Genomic DNA, 15,578 nt, shown 5'->3' on the forward strand with positions numbered 1-15,578 from the left:
TACCTTTTAAATACTATGACAAAGGTCAATTGTACCAGTTCCTATAGAATTTCAATAAGAGATTCAGTAAAAATTAACAGAACTTTCTGGGGGAAAAATATAATAACTTTTTTATATAAAATAAACAGCTCTTCCTTGAGAATATTCAAACTTTCTTGAACTGTGGTAGGTGAACAGAGCAAGGATGATGGCCAGGTACAGAAGGTCACCAGCCCTGGGTGCCTAGTGAAGGACAATTGAAAGGGGGAACCTTGCCCCCAGGGCGACCTTACTCCTCTGGCATATTGGTCATGTGGTTTGGATCCCCTGACATTTCCTTCCTAGAGATAACATCTAGGCCTCAGGTGTATTTCAGCTCCAGGCTCAGAAAAGCAATAAAACTAGCCACCCCAAGGCTGATGTTAGCATCAGCTGCATTGAATATAATGACCCCCTGCCCTGGAACTGACCAATCAATCAGTGGAGGCCTAGACTCTGAAAGGACACACCTGAAAAGCTGCTGAATATTATAATGAGATCTTCCCCTAAAATCTCCACCCTTAAAACCCTTAAGAGCAGTAGTTCTCAACCTTGGCTCATCCTCCGGAATGAGGCCCAGAAATCAGGATTTTATAAGATTCCCAGGTGATTCTAATGTGCACCCAAGGTGAGAACCACTGCTTAAGAGGAAGGACACTTTCCAGAAACAAGCCTGCAACTTTCCCTTTCCCCTTCCCCTATCCCCGCTCCTCTCCCCCACCAGACACTACCTTTACCTTCCTCAGTCCCAAGCTCCTAGGGCCCTTCCTTTGCCTCTATAACTTTTTCTGAAGCCCATTTCATCTGTGAATTACTTCTTCCATCTCTGAGATTTTCCAAATAAATGGAAATGTCCTCTTATAGTTTTGAGTCTTGGCTCTGAATTCTTTCCTAGCCAGAACTCAAGTACTGAGGTTGCTGAACCCAGGTCTGGTCTGAACCTCTGGGTTTAACACTTGGTGCCTTTCCCGCCACTGCTAACAGAACCACTTAATAATTTACCACTCCAGGGAATACTCTAAAGTTCTACAGCACAAGGTTAGAGGGGTTCAGAACAGGCCTTCCCAAAATGTGATACTTTGACATGTAAATTCTTTTGAGCTGAAGACAATCAAAATACTGCAATCTCATGCCAAAATTTTACTCTTCCCTTAAAGAATTTAAATTAAGAACTTTGCCTCTAAAAAGAGTTATCACCAGAAAGAACCTTTTATGACCTATCTATAGGGCAGGGCAAATGTCCAACTACTGCTCATGACCATCCTTCCCTTTTAAGCCCCAAGGCTCTTACTGCATCCCTTAGCTGAGAATATCATTATCACTCTATTTTCCCTTTCTGTCTTTGAAGCTCTCATGTGGGGTCTCTGACTCTCTTGTGTATGTGGGGCTCCCATACGTAAGAGTACAATTAAGTTTGGTTATTTTCTCTTGTTCATCTGTCTCATATCTGTTTGATTGTTAGACCAACCAAAAGAACCTACATGTGTAGAGAAAAGTTTCTTTCTCCCTCACAAGGACCAAGGCATCCAAGAATATGGGCTCTAGTAATGGCATCAGAAGCTCCTTATGACCGGGGTTTCCATTAGCTTGTATGGTGCCTTTATGTGAATTTAAAAATGGTGCCTCCCCTCTGAATAGATGAATTAGAAAATATAATCCTTTCAGGTGTACAAAACCCAACAGGAAAGGAGTTGGCCAGGTTTCCACCCTCAACCTCACCCTCTCGGCAGGAGGCCAAATGACTGCTTCACACAAACTTATCCCTGCCTCCCTTTTCTTCCCATCTCCTACAGTAGAAGAGACTGAAGCCAAGTCATCCTTCACACAAGGCCTGGGCCTGGGGAGTGAATAACGGACAACCACAGATTCTCAGAGTGAAGTTTCCTCCTAAACTTGGCATAACATAAAGATTTCATCTTGCACACATCCAGTCTGTGCATTGGCTGTCTGGACTGTGTTGAGAAAGATTGGAGACAAAATCTAGCACAGACAGCAAGCAGTGGGTGGATTAGCAGTAAAAACCATTGGTTTCCAACAACACATATGTCTCAGATTTCCTGTCCTGATCCAAACCATTCCAATCACAAGCATTCACTGAGCAATGAACATGTACCAGGCAATGTGAGTGATACTTGGACGCAGTCCTTCCAAATCTGGTCACACACTGGAATCCTTGAGGGACATTTGTTTTAGTCAGAATGTCATCAAGTTAGTTCCCATGTTGGGAAACTTACATCACTCACACTAAAACCACTGGCACATTGGAATCACTGGTTCAACACACCTGCATTCACATGCATTTGTAGCTGTTGTATTCCTGACGATTCGCTGGGCTCTGCCTTCTGTAGTCATGCTCTAGCACTTATGTATTGAGATATGATGCAGAACCAAACAACTTTCCCTTGATTTACATGGTAGTTGTGCACTTGGAAAATGCACTGCATAGTAAAAGCTTGCAAAAACATTTTTTGTTTAACATGAAAAATGAAGTTAGCTTGTGGGTTCAGAGGAACAGGCTTTTAACCTACAGGAATATTGTGTTGGACATTCCCAAATCTCATAGAACGAAAGATAACGCTTTATTGTGTGGGACTCTCATACACTGCACCATGCCCAGCATGCCCTCCCTATGGCAAGCCAGAAGTGCCCCACATTCTTCCAGAATGCCCCTTAGGGACAATAAAAACAAACAAACAAAAAACCCAGAACAGATCCCTTGTAATTTTCTAAAGCTATTCTAAAATACAAAATTTACCACTTTTTGGGGTTTCTTTTTGTTTGTTTTTTCTATGTTGTGACAATTTTATTTTTAGAAAATGAGCCTTGATTTAGCCAGAGCCTTGGGGATATAAGGGATTAGCCACTGTCATATTCAAAATGATGCATTTATTCAGGGAAAGCTTGAATTTTCTTTGTCTTCTTCAGAAGAAAGAGCTATAGGAATGACCTAAAAGACTGGAAGTAATATCAATTTAAAACAACTTTACTGAAACTTGAGTTGATGGTCCTTACAGTAGTTGATGGTACAAGTAGATCTCATGTACTGTTTCCAGGCATCACTCCCAGACTCCTTGCCACCATCAGTGTGCTTTTCTGCTGCAAATACACCTCCAGTCTCTGCCCCGCTCATTGGAACTCATAGAACAGAGATCAGAATGGTGCTAACAAAGGCTGGGGTCAGGAATGAAGGACATGGAGAGAAGCTGGTCAAAGTGTACAAACTTCCAGTTATAAGGTTAACAAGTTCTGGGTATCTAATATTCAGCACTGTGATGATAGTTAATAATACTTGAAAGTTGCTAAGAGAATACATCTTAAATGTTCTCAGAAGAAAAAGAAATGGTGATTACGTGACATGATAGAGATGGTAGCTAATGTTGTGATGGTAATCATTTTGCAGTATGTACATGTATCAAATCAACACATTGTACACCTTAAATTTATAGAATGTTACATGTCAATCATGTCACAATAAAGCTGGGGGAGAAGAATTAATTAAAATAATACTTTAATATAAAATTTATCTTATTAAAAAATACAGATTCTTTGGCTTTACCATCAGAATTACTGACTCAGAAGCTCCCCAGATGTCTGTAACATGGTCAGGGAGCTCAAAAGCCACTCTTTTGGCAGCTACTAAGATGACTAATAGGAATCTCTCACTTCTTTTATCCATTTCTCTTATAATTAAAACACTTTCATGTCAAATTGCAAGAAGAAAAACAGTTAACATCATCAAATCAACGTTATGTCTCATGACCAAGATATATTTTTAAATAAAATGAAATAGCGTAGCCCCAAAAATGTACTTACATACATTTTTGATAACTTAATGTTTCTTTTCAGATTTACCCCATTGGAATTAATAATTATTCAAAGTGTGTATCTTTTATGGGGGGACACCCTGTATATACTGCATAACAATGAAAACCAGTATTTTTATATTTTGAAACAAAAGTCAAAAACATGAAATTAGATGATCTAAATTAAATGCTTCCAGTACAATTTTAACACCTTTTCCTCTCTTTGGTTCTCTAGTGGAAACTGAGATAAAAGCTTACTATCATCCACAAACTCTCAATGATACATTATAAATTTGTTCTCTCTCAGCCTTACTTTCTCTCACTTAGTAAAATGGTATTTCTTTGCCTTTTCTTCATGGGCTAATGTCATTATCCTCTACCAAAATTTCTCCAAATGGAATATATTATATTTTAATTTTAGGATCCAAACTGGTGGTGTTTTTATACTGTAAATGGTGTCTAGTAATATTTTCCTTCTTTACAGAGAAAAAAAAGTAAGAGGAAATGGGTTTGCATAGCAGTCAGAGGAATTTCCGCCAAATATAATGAAAAATTTCCTGGTAGCCTAGACAGCACACACTGCAATGGGTCAGTTGGCGGGGTGGGGGTGGGGGTGAGGTGGTGATGTGAAATCTCCTACTTTGTAAGTTTGTGATAACAACCTAGATTCTTATCTGCCTGAAATTCTTTAGATGTACATCTGTCTGGTGGGCAGGGAGTAGACTTCCTGGTCTATAAGGCCATTTCTACCATACATCATTGAGACAGAAACACAAAATACATATCTATAAACCAATTGCATGAACCAGGAACAATCTCACCACGTTTCTCAGCTGGAATACTGGTGAAAATTCATCTCTGTGCATTGGAAGGTGGTTTAACATTGCCACAACCCACCTCTGGGTCTAGTTATCTAATTACTAAAATGAAGGAAAATAATGTGTTCCTCACAGAGTTGTGAGGATAAATGAAATATAGCAACACTGCCCACATAGGATCTATCCTTTAAAATTTTAGGATCTGAAAAGATAAAAATTTTCAAAAGCCCAAGCTATAAAAGACACAGCTCTAAGTTGTTATACCATAGCCAATAATCCCTGAATCCATGCATTGTTGTAGGGAGCATGATGCGATTCCTCATCCAAATAGCCATGGCTTTGTTTCCTGTTCTGTTTTGTTTTATTTTGGAAGAAAACATTTCTTCTCTTTTACTGTTACCTAAAGTTTTCTTATTCTTCCTTACAATGATGGGACACTATTAAAGTTATTCCTAATTTCCAGCAAAGTGAAAGAAGAGAGGAAAAATGTGTAACAAAGAAAATTGAATGTACAGCTCCAATCCCTGAATGTTGGTATAATTCTTTTAGTATGTTTTGTAAAGAAATAGTTAGATAGTTTTCATAATCATATCCTCTTATTCTTCTCAGAAAATATTGACCAAAATTGATGGTTTCAATAATGGAAATACTTTGGTTGTGTCTGTTTCAGACATGTGGCGCTGGGTTCTTTCTTGCCCAGTCGGGAGAATGCTTGCCCTGTGACTGTAACGGGAATTCCAACGAATGCCTGGATGGCTCTGGACTCTGTGTGGTAAGTCGGGGGCACTTCTCACAGATTTCACTGGCCCTTTGCATCTTGGGTGGGAATAAAATATTTTTCCTGGACATTGGAGCTACCTAGGAACAAACTGCTAATCAAGCTCTTTTTCTTACCCTTCACCTTTTCCTGTAAAACACCCCATATAAACTGCTTATGATTGCAAGTGGCCACCGAGGCCTGTGTCTGAATGTGCACGTGCCCCTCGGGGTAAGTGCCTCACCGCCCTCTGCAGCTGGCTTCCTGCTTGGGCCAACAAGCGATTGAAAAGAACACACACAGGAGGAAACCACCCATCCAAATTCCTCTGTAATAATATAGTTTGCCATATGTTTGGCTTCGCTCCACATAACCTGGGAGAGTAAAACAGTTGTTTCATAGACTATTTTATAACTTAGAAGGTAGTCAGGTTTACAGATCAAAATTTTTTTAAAAAAATAGATTCGAACCAAATTGCTAATAAAAATGAAAGCTTTGGCCTTGTGGTCTTTGTAATCTGTGATTGAACCCACAGAAGACTTTTTTTTTCTTAACTGAATGAATTCTCCAATAGAGTGTTCTTCAGTGAAATACAGTAGAGACTGATGAAGAAGACTTAGAAGCCTTCTAGCAAAAAACTACTTGCTACATATTGTCCATTTCCACTAAATGGACTGGCAACTTAGTGAAAATGGTAATTGAAAAATTAACCAGAAATAGTTTATGTAGGAGTCATAGCAGGCATTTTTCTTTAAAATCATGTTTTACTGTTACCTAGGATCATATTTTTTCTTCATAAGCTATATTGCATATGAAGGAAAATTAGGTTCTTTAGTTTCCTATGAGGCAAAAGAGGCTTTCCAGAACTGCAAGAGTATTTTTGCATAAAATATAAGAATATTTAATTAAGTATACCTATTTACCTTAAAATTAACATAATTGTTCTTGTAAGCTGGTAATTTTGATTATAAGTGGGCTCCAAGGTGTGTGCATGAAGGTGTTATTTTATTCATGACTTACATTAAAATGCAAGTTAGAATGTTTTCATTTATTTTAAACCTAGGAGTTGCCATTGTTCTAGGGACAGAGAGAATTAAGTGGCAAACAATAACAGTTGTTGTCTGTATTTTTGCTTACTCCTGGCATTTCTGTATTCCCTTCCCCCCTCTTCTTAAATAACCATTACATCCAGGATGTCCTCTGTAGCAGTGTAGGCACATGCAGCTGCCAACATCTACCCCTTTCTAATGCTTCCATCTCCGGTTTCCTGTTATTTTAATCCCAGTGACATTTGAAAAGAAAATCCCATGGATGCACTTGAACTAATAATGTACAGCTCTGATAGTTTGACTAAATAAAGGCTCTTTGTTACCTGGTTTATTAAAATATAAGTCAATAGGGACTTGAAAGTCCATCAGCTATTGTTAGTCAGGCAGTCAATAAGAGGGAAGACAAACAGCTTAAAGGGAAATAAGTTCCTCCTGCCTGTGGAGAGCTACGACAAAGCCGTTATTGCTGACAGTGACACTTGTCAAAATAGGAGCTCTCACGGGTTTCCCCTGACTAGCCATGAGCTTCTGAAGGGACAGCCATCCTGTGATTCCTCCACAGCACCTGGGCCATAAGAGGTTTAATAAAATTTGGGATGGGCTTTGGTGTAAAACACTTTTATGCACACTCAAGGGAGTTGCCAATCTTCCTACATTTACTTTTTTCAAGATAGAACAGTGGGAAAAAGAGATAAAGAATAGCCATCCTATTCGTCCTAATGGTGATTCCTCCAACCCACCCTACCTGGAGGGAAATATTTTTCTCCCTAGTTAAAGTAATATATGTTTAAAAACACAAATAAAACAACAACTACACATATATACTGTACATGAGATCCAAAGGAAAAATCAAGCACTATCTCATCCCCCAGAGCTAAAACATAAGTATATTCTTATAAGTTTAATTTTGAAAGACAAAAAAATGTAATTTGTGTTTAATTAAGCACAAGTGAGGGAGCAGAAGAGACTTGTAATATAGAAAGGATATGTTGCCATTTGGTTGGCAAATACATTGTCTATGGTATCACATAGGAATCAAATTCATATTTATTTGTAATTCTAGCCATCTGGTCGACCAGGGCCAGTGTCTCAGCTCCTGCTCTGTAGTCCCACCTCCTTCTCAGTTTTCAGGGAGCCTGAGAAGCAACAGCTCCACATGAACACTTTCTTGCAGCTCACTGGAAGCACCAGAGTTTCAATAAGTTGCTGCAGTTCACCTGGCCTACCCCATGCCTTTCATCTTCCATAAGAAACTAAAAATAAAAGGCCTTATTTTATTTTATTTTAAAGGCTTATAATGCCTCTGCCTTGTCCTCTCTCAACTGTTTCTAATTCTTTCAATGTGACCTTATATTTTACAGGCTGCTTTTAAGGAACTACGACCTTTGGCAATAAAATATAAAGTAGATAAAGTTATATTACCATTTTGGGACATATCAAAAAAGCTTAGAAATTCTTTCACAAGAGGAATGTTAAGTTATCAAATGCAGAAAAGTGGCTTAACTAATGCAGTCCAACAGGTATTGGTGTCTTTCAAAAAGGCCACCTTGCATCTTATCAGAACTGGAACACATTGGGAAGAGTTCTCAGCTGAGTCCTGCAGGCAGGGCCCCAAAAGCCAGCAACTCTAGTGCATATGGCAGTTCCCCAGGAAAACTCCAGAAGGAGGCCTGAGGAAGGAATTATAGGGCAGAGAGATAGCTGGTGGTAGGAATGCCTGCTCCAGACTCTTCTTTCCCTGATGTGTCTTCCTCACTAGCAACGGAGACACCTTTCAAAAACACAACCCAACCAAGGCATTCGCCTTTTAAAAATTCTTCAGGGTTTTCTATTCCAGCCCCACTGAGCTTCTCGCTACCTTCTAAACTCACTCTGTGCTCTTGTACTCTGTCCCAATTTGTACTTCCAAGTTCTCTGCCTCTCTCCTGTTCTTGCTCAGCCCTCAAGGCCTAATTCAAATGTCACCACCTCTACTAAGCTTCTCCAACTTTCTCAGGAAAAGCTAGAATCTTTCCCTCCTCTTTGTCCACAGCAAATATTATTCTTTGTTTATCTCTGTTTCCTTCACAAGTCTGTGAGCTGATGAAAGGAAGAAACCAGCGTTTTTTCATTTTAGTAGCAGTCACAGCTATTATCTATCAGGATATCAGCTTAATCTAGGTTTGTTAAGTGAATGAATGGATTGATAAAATAACTAACTTAATTGCAAAACATTTGATTTTATAATTTATGGGACACTTGAGTTACTATTTCAGGAAAAGGTAATGTCTGTTATGCTAGAGACTCAGCTCAAGTTCAATGCTGAAGAACTAGCTAGACACTTGCTTCTCAAACCACAGTCTAGGCCAGAAACACTGAAGATACTTGGAAGCTTGTTAGAAATGCAGACACCCAGGCCATAGTCCAGACTTCCTTAATTAGAACCTGCATTTCCACAAGATGCCCGGGGCATTCATGTGCACAGTAAAGTTTCAGAATCACTGATTCAGACAGAGCAGCATATCTCCAACTTTTTTGTTTCATGAGCCCTTTACACTCGTAAGAATTATTCAGCTTGTCAAATGACTTTTCTTTATGTGGGCTATATCTATATTTTCAGCATCTGACATTTAAAACTGAAAATTTTAAATAATACTTTTCTATTAATTTATTTGAAAACAACAATAATAAATCCATTGCATGTAAATTTATATATTGAAAGTATATTTCATGTCTGGTTTAATGGGAAGCAGCTAGATCTCATATCTGCTTCTGCATCAATCTGTGGTGATACCTCCTATCTTGTAGCCTCAGGAGGACTCCACCTTACACACATGAGAAAACTAGAGTGTCAAAGAAAATAAAATCTAGGTATTATTATGAAAATATTCTTCACATCCCTGGGCATACTTCAAAACACGCAGATCTAGATAGACTATAGTCTTGCACAAAGCATGTGACAAACCACACCAAGGCTAATCTGATCCTTCAGGCTTTCTTCCTACATTATGCTGGTACTGTGGCCAAATCAGTAAGAGACATCACTTCCAAAGTGAAAGAGACACAGCTCTTATCCAAATATCCTTCCTATTACCAATGTGTAATTGGTCGTCTACATAATAGCTTTTTTAACCACTGGCCAAAGACTCAGAACGCTTTTTACATTTTTGAGTGAGGTCAGGTTTATTTAAAATTAACTCTTCCCTTCTAACAACATACTTGATTGTTGTCATTTTTGTTTTCTGATTTTTTAAGTGGCAGAGCATTGAAGGTAAAGGGATATTTGCAATATCTGATTAAACAATTTTCAGAGCTAGAGGAAATCTTATAGGCCTTCTCGTCTAGATCCTGAGAATAGAGACCCAGAAACGGCAAGTGATTTGTTCAAAATCAACCAGCTAAAAACTAGAATTGCCAGTCCCTTCCAGCATTCTCTCTGCCCATCTCCCAGACTGCGCATCAGTGCCCTTTAGGAAATTTCATTATAAACCCTTTAAAAGGAGACAGATGAGGAAAGTCAGTGTTTGCACTCTGCGCATTTAGAGGCTGTAGAGATTTGGTTATTGCTCCTGTGGCTGCTCTGGCAGAATTAGAGCCCTGACAAGGAATCCAAAGCATCTGTTGAGCCATAAGGGGACAGAATTGGGAATTAGCTCATTTTTTGCAACTTAATAGGCATTCCAGGCACAAAGAATGGCCTGCACAGATGGGCGTCATCTGTCCAACAAGGACTCAGACAAATTTGACCCCAGTCTACAAGTAGCCCTGCCAGATTGCTTATGGCTTAGATTCCTGGTGGTTGGACAAGGCTCATTGGTTTTCCATGGGATGAGAGATTGCCACTAGTTTTTAGCTGGCTTTGGGTGAGTGTTAATTTCCTTTATTTGCTCCAGACATCGATTGACTAATTCGCCCTATGCCAGTTTTTCTTTCATTTTTTTTTCTGACAACTGACTTAGCACAAGACACAGTGAGGGAACTATGTCAACATCCTGTTGTCTGCACATCAGATTTTAATTTTCCAGAATTTTCACTGATCTATCGGGCACTCTGAACTATCCCCTAAATTCCATTCTAACATAATCCTAATCAGGAGCCAAAGATGACCAATTAAGTATGCAAAGGGTGTTCAACTTGGATAGCTGTTGCCACAATAGTATCCCTCTTCTTCTTCTTTTTTATTAGTGTGCTATAATTTCTTTGAAGCTCAAACTATTCATAAAATAGTCTGACAACTTCTGATGCAATGATTTTGTGACTCTTCTGGAAAGAAGCCTTTTCTCCAACACACTGGAAAAGCAGTGTATTGTGGGAATGAATAGCCTACTCATCTGCCTGACATTGGGCAATGTCCTTAACTTCTCTGGGCTGTCATCTCTTCGTATGTAAAAGCGGGGAGGAAATGTAACTTTCCTTAGAATTATTGTGAAAATCAAATTAATCTATGTAAAATGTTTATAACAGGCCTCACCATTATTTTATTTTGAACTTCAACATAGCATATAAAGATTAAAGACCTCAGAGTTCAGCCTACTATTGCTCCATTTTGCCTTCCTCAGGCTTCCTCACAGAGCACTGTTTGGAAAAAAAGTAATTCCATTGAAGCTCTGTTCATAGGTCTTACTAAGAGAATTGCTCAAACAGGAGGGTGTCTCTTCAATGGTATTCTGATTCTAACCTTATTGAATCTTTAAACACTTTGGTGAATGTAAAGATAAACATATCTTAACTAGTGGCCCAGAGCATGAAATCGCACTCAGTAGGCTGCCCGCCGCTTCCACAGGAGCTGGCGGGAGCCACAGGTACCTACGGGAGGCGGGAGTGAGTCGCTGGCACTCATGGGAGGTGGGTACAAGCGGCCGCCACTACCCGCAGGAGCCGGGGGAAGGGGGAGACCAAGAGGTGCTCCATGCATCTTCTGGTGACCAGTCGTGCACGCAGCCCCCCCCCACCCACACATGCCTCGCCACACACGCAGCCCTGCCCTGTCCCCGCATGTGCCTGCTGCGCACCCAGCCTCCTGCTGATTGGTCGGTTGTGTGAGGGCGTTACAACCATTTGCATATTAGCCTTTTATTACATAGGATGCTAATGGCATTGCCTTGTGCAATCCAGGCTAGTCCAGTTTGAGAAAACTACCAGTGAACTACCATCACTTATAGAGTACTAGTCAGAAATCAACCCATCAGCTGGACAAAGAGCTATGAGTACCTACTCCATTCAAGTTGATGGCAGTGCACTGGTTAAAGACAGAAGCTGGGAGCAGATGATAACAGTATAATGTGTGCAGTGGCAGGAGAGGAGCATCAGGGAGGAATTCCGGGAAGTTTTGAGACCAGATAAAGATCTCAAATGATGAATAGGCATCTAGGCAGAAAAATCAGCCTGTTTTGTGCTTCTTTCTAATCACCCTCACAACAAATGGATAACCCATACAAATAAACCAGCTTACTATTTCTTGTATGTCACCATGCAAGATACCAGTCCATTAACAGAATATTCTTTATCTACTTTCCATTACATTTATACTTCAGAATGACACATGTTGTTCTTTCAAACCCATAAATCAAGCATGTCAAACTCAAAGGCTAACACGGGCCAAAAGAACAAGGTTTAAGTTTATGTGGGCCGCAAAGAAACCAAAAGCTTCAATTTTCATAGAAACATAGGTTTATTTTGATAGAAACATACTGAATACAAATGGCTGAAATAAATGAGTAATCGTTAACATAACATAATAGAACATTTTAATAAAAATTAATATTTTTTCTTGAACATTAACTTACCAGACACTGAATAACTGCACAAATTAATAAGCATAACACAAATAAACCTAGTTTTCTTGTTCTCCAAAAGCAAAATATTTCCTGTTGTGCACACCAAATAAGTCAGTACAAGGCTAATGATGTGGCAACCAGCTGCTAAGATATCTGCTGCTAGTATTAGTGGAGATAAATGGTGCACCTGCACATAAGGCACATAAGGGAAATGAATACAACACGAATATAATAATCAGTCATTAGTGAATGTTGTAGTTCGTTATTAATGATTATGCATAACAGGATGTTGTAAAAATTAAGTTACGAAATTTTTATTAAAATGTTTCTTACTTATCGTTATATTGGCTGGACCACAAAAATATTCGTTGTGGACCACATGTGGCCCGCGGGCCACGAGTTTGACATGCTTGTTATAAATCCTTAAATTGTTCCCTGTGTCATGGGTGAGCACAAGGAAGATTTTTTTTTTCCATTTCATATTCATTCCAAGTCAGTAAGCTGATGCTTCTACAACATGCAGAATTTGACATTCTGATTAGCATTCTAAATTGAAAAAGCACACAAACTGTAAAGAGAATCCCAGGCTGCTAGTGCTCACACAGAAGTCCAGGTCTAAATCATGCATCATTGTGCACACTTTCTAGCACTGACTGGGGGCAACGTGTATCCTTTGTGATAATGAGTACTGATGCACACCATCTCTGTCAAGCCTGACATCCTCTGTACTGGACGTATCACTTGGTTCCCAGATTCGCTGTCTGTAAAATTTCTTTTGTGTCCTTGTCAATTTTTCTATCTTTTGTCTTATAGCGCTGCCAACGGAACACAACAGGAGAGCACTGTGAGAAATGCTTAGATGGTTATATTGGAGATTCCATCAGGGGACCGCCCCGGTTCTGTCAGCCATGTCCCTGTCCACTACCATACTTGGCCAAGTAAGTCCTAAAGGAAGATGATCCCTTCTACTGCTTATTTCTCCCCACCCCACCCCCATTTTTTTTTTTTATTCTCTCCAGAGTTCTAAGGTTTTCCCATTGTAGAAACTGAGTACCTCATGCTGAGATGAGATTGAAAAAGATACAGGAAAGATATCTAGCCTAAATATACTTTCAGGGAAGCTTAAGTGCTTGCAGTATACTAGTATGTGATGACTTCATTCCCAAAATATTGGGGTGCACCATGAAGTTAATGAAGTCTCCCAAGTTTTATAAGCAAGGGTAATCTCAGCTATTCTTGGCTTACCCTTGACCTAGAGAGATCACAACTGATAAAGCCAATAGATTCATTATAATCCAATATTTTCTTTAAACTCTGATAGAGGAGATATTTCCCTATAAATTGTAGCCAAAAAGGATTTTTAATCAGAATTAGAACACAAACAGAATGCATGCTTTAGGCTAATCACCTCATAGAAGATATCCAAGAAAACTAATTTTCACCTCTGGTTGTGTTTTGACCGGAGTGAGAAGTTAAAGAGCATAGATATGCATCTTAATGGAAATAGTGAATTTCTTTCCAGGTAGCTAATATCCATACTAGTAAATTCAATAGTCTGAGTCATGGTTAGCCATTTTATTGGCTTAAAAATGATAGACTGTAGAATTAAAATGGTATTTGGTTCTCCAAATATCAGCCAATTCTTTAATTCTCTGATACCAACTTGGTGTCCTACAATCAATCAGTTCTCACACTAACTACCCAGAGTTAGTGCAGATCCCAGATTTTAAGGGTTCATTCCACTTCAGAAGCAGCTGAAATGGGGTCCCCAGGCTTTTCACATTTTTTCCATCTAGCTACAAATGTAGGGGTCCCTCAACCCCACTTAGGTTTGGTAATTCTCTGGAATGACTCACACAACTCAGAAAAAAATGAGTTTTATTATAAAGAAAATAACTCAGGGGCAGGCCAATGAAAATATGCATAGGGCAGGGTATGGATGAGGAGATAAGAAGGACCAGAGCTTCTGTGTGCTTACTCTCCAGGGGCAGCATCTTTTCAGCAAATCAGTGTGCTCACCAGCCCAGAAGCTCCCCAACCCTTGCTGTTGAAGAGCTTTATTGAAGTTCCATTATATAGTCATGATTGATTAAATGACTGGTGATTAAACACAATCATCAGCACCTCTCCCCTCCCCTGAGGTTGGGGGAGGGATGAGGTTGAAAGTTCCAATCCTCTAATTGTGTAGTTGGTTCCTCTGGCAGACTAGCCTCTATCCAGAAGCTATGTAGGAGATCACCAAGAATCACTTCATCATCATAAACTCTGATATGGTTGAAAGGAACTCACTATGAAGGACAAAAGACAGTCTTGAAATTCCACGGGTTTTAGGAACACTGTACTAGGAACCCTGTACAAAATCCAATTATATATATTACTTCAGGTAGAGTAATGAAACTAGGTCAATATCTGTGTTCTGGCACATAATAGCTGTATGATCTCAGACAAGGTCTCATTTTCCATGGGATTGGGGTCAAAGAGACTAGATTCAGATCTTAGTTCCATTTACTGATTCCTTTAGCCCAGTGATGGCGAACCTAAGACACGCGTGTAACCTCTGAACTCATTTTTTGGTTGATTTTTCTTTGTTAAATGGCATTTAAATATATAAAATAAATATCAAAAATATAAGTCTTTGTTTTACTATGGTTGCAAATATCAAAAAATTTCTATATGTGACATGGCACCAGAGTTAAGTTAGGGTTTTTCAAAATGCTGACACGCCGAGCTCAAAAGGTTCACCATCACTGCTTTAGCCACTCTGGATCTCAGATTTTTTTAGTAAATCAAAGTTGCTCTCAGAATCTGCCTCAGAGAGTTAGACTATGATAATATGTGTGAACCACTTGGGTTGGTGCCTTACACATGGAAAGGAGTATGTTGGATGTTGGCTTTAGTAAACACATGTTTTATATATTTTCTTAACACTTATAGTCCACTCACTATATGTCAGGAACTGTCCTAAAGGTTTGGATATAATAATTAGTTGACAACTGTTATAAAAATTAAGTTAAACAATACATATAAAATAACTTAAAAGGCCTCAATCACACACACACACACATACACACACACACACACAAAGAGAAAAAAAGAGGAGATAACAACCAAATGTCTCCCTAATGTTTTGTCCTTAATTGAATACCAATATTGATTAACATTTCTCCTAATAGCTTGTGATTTGTTCAAATCCTCTGAGGGTCTGACAGTCTGGGAAGAAGTCAGATGTTTTATAGTCCCATCTTTCTTTAGAAATCATTAAACTGCCTCAGCCCTTCCTTTGTAATTTCTCATGTCCAATGGTATTAATAACCTGCACAAAATGAATGGTACTGAGAGTGAGAGAAGAAAACTCCAACATTAAATGTTCTGCTATT

The 15,578-nt window shown here is 39.1% G+C and overlaps 1 protein-coding gene across 2 annotated transcripts in view; it reads left to right on the forward strand.

Annotated features, from left to right (window-relative positions):
* The window catches only part of LAMA4 (laminin subunit alpha 4), a 136,354-nt gene that overhangs the window by 30,015 nt on the left and 90,761 nt on the right, over positions 1–15,578 (forward strand). For both annotated transcript variants that reach the window (XM_015561621.1, XM_015561622.1), the window contains exons 2-3: positions 5,310–5,411; positions 13,015–13,139. In XM_015561621.1, the coding sequence (XP_015417107.1) occupies positions 5,310–5,411; positions 13,015–13,139 (227 nt within the window). The remainder of the gene's footprint in view (positions 1–5,309; positions 5,412–13,014; positions 13,140–15,578) is intronic.

This window comes from Myotis davidii, unplaced genomic scaffold (genome assembly GCF_000327345.1).
Source record: "Myotis davidii unplaced genomic scaffold, ASM32734v1 scaffold196, whole genome shotgun sequence".
NCBI lineage: Eukaryota > Metazoa > Chordata > Mammalia > Chiroptera > Vespertilionidae > Myotis > Myotis davidii.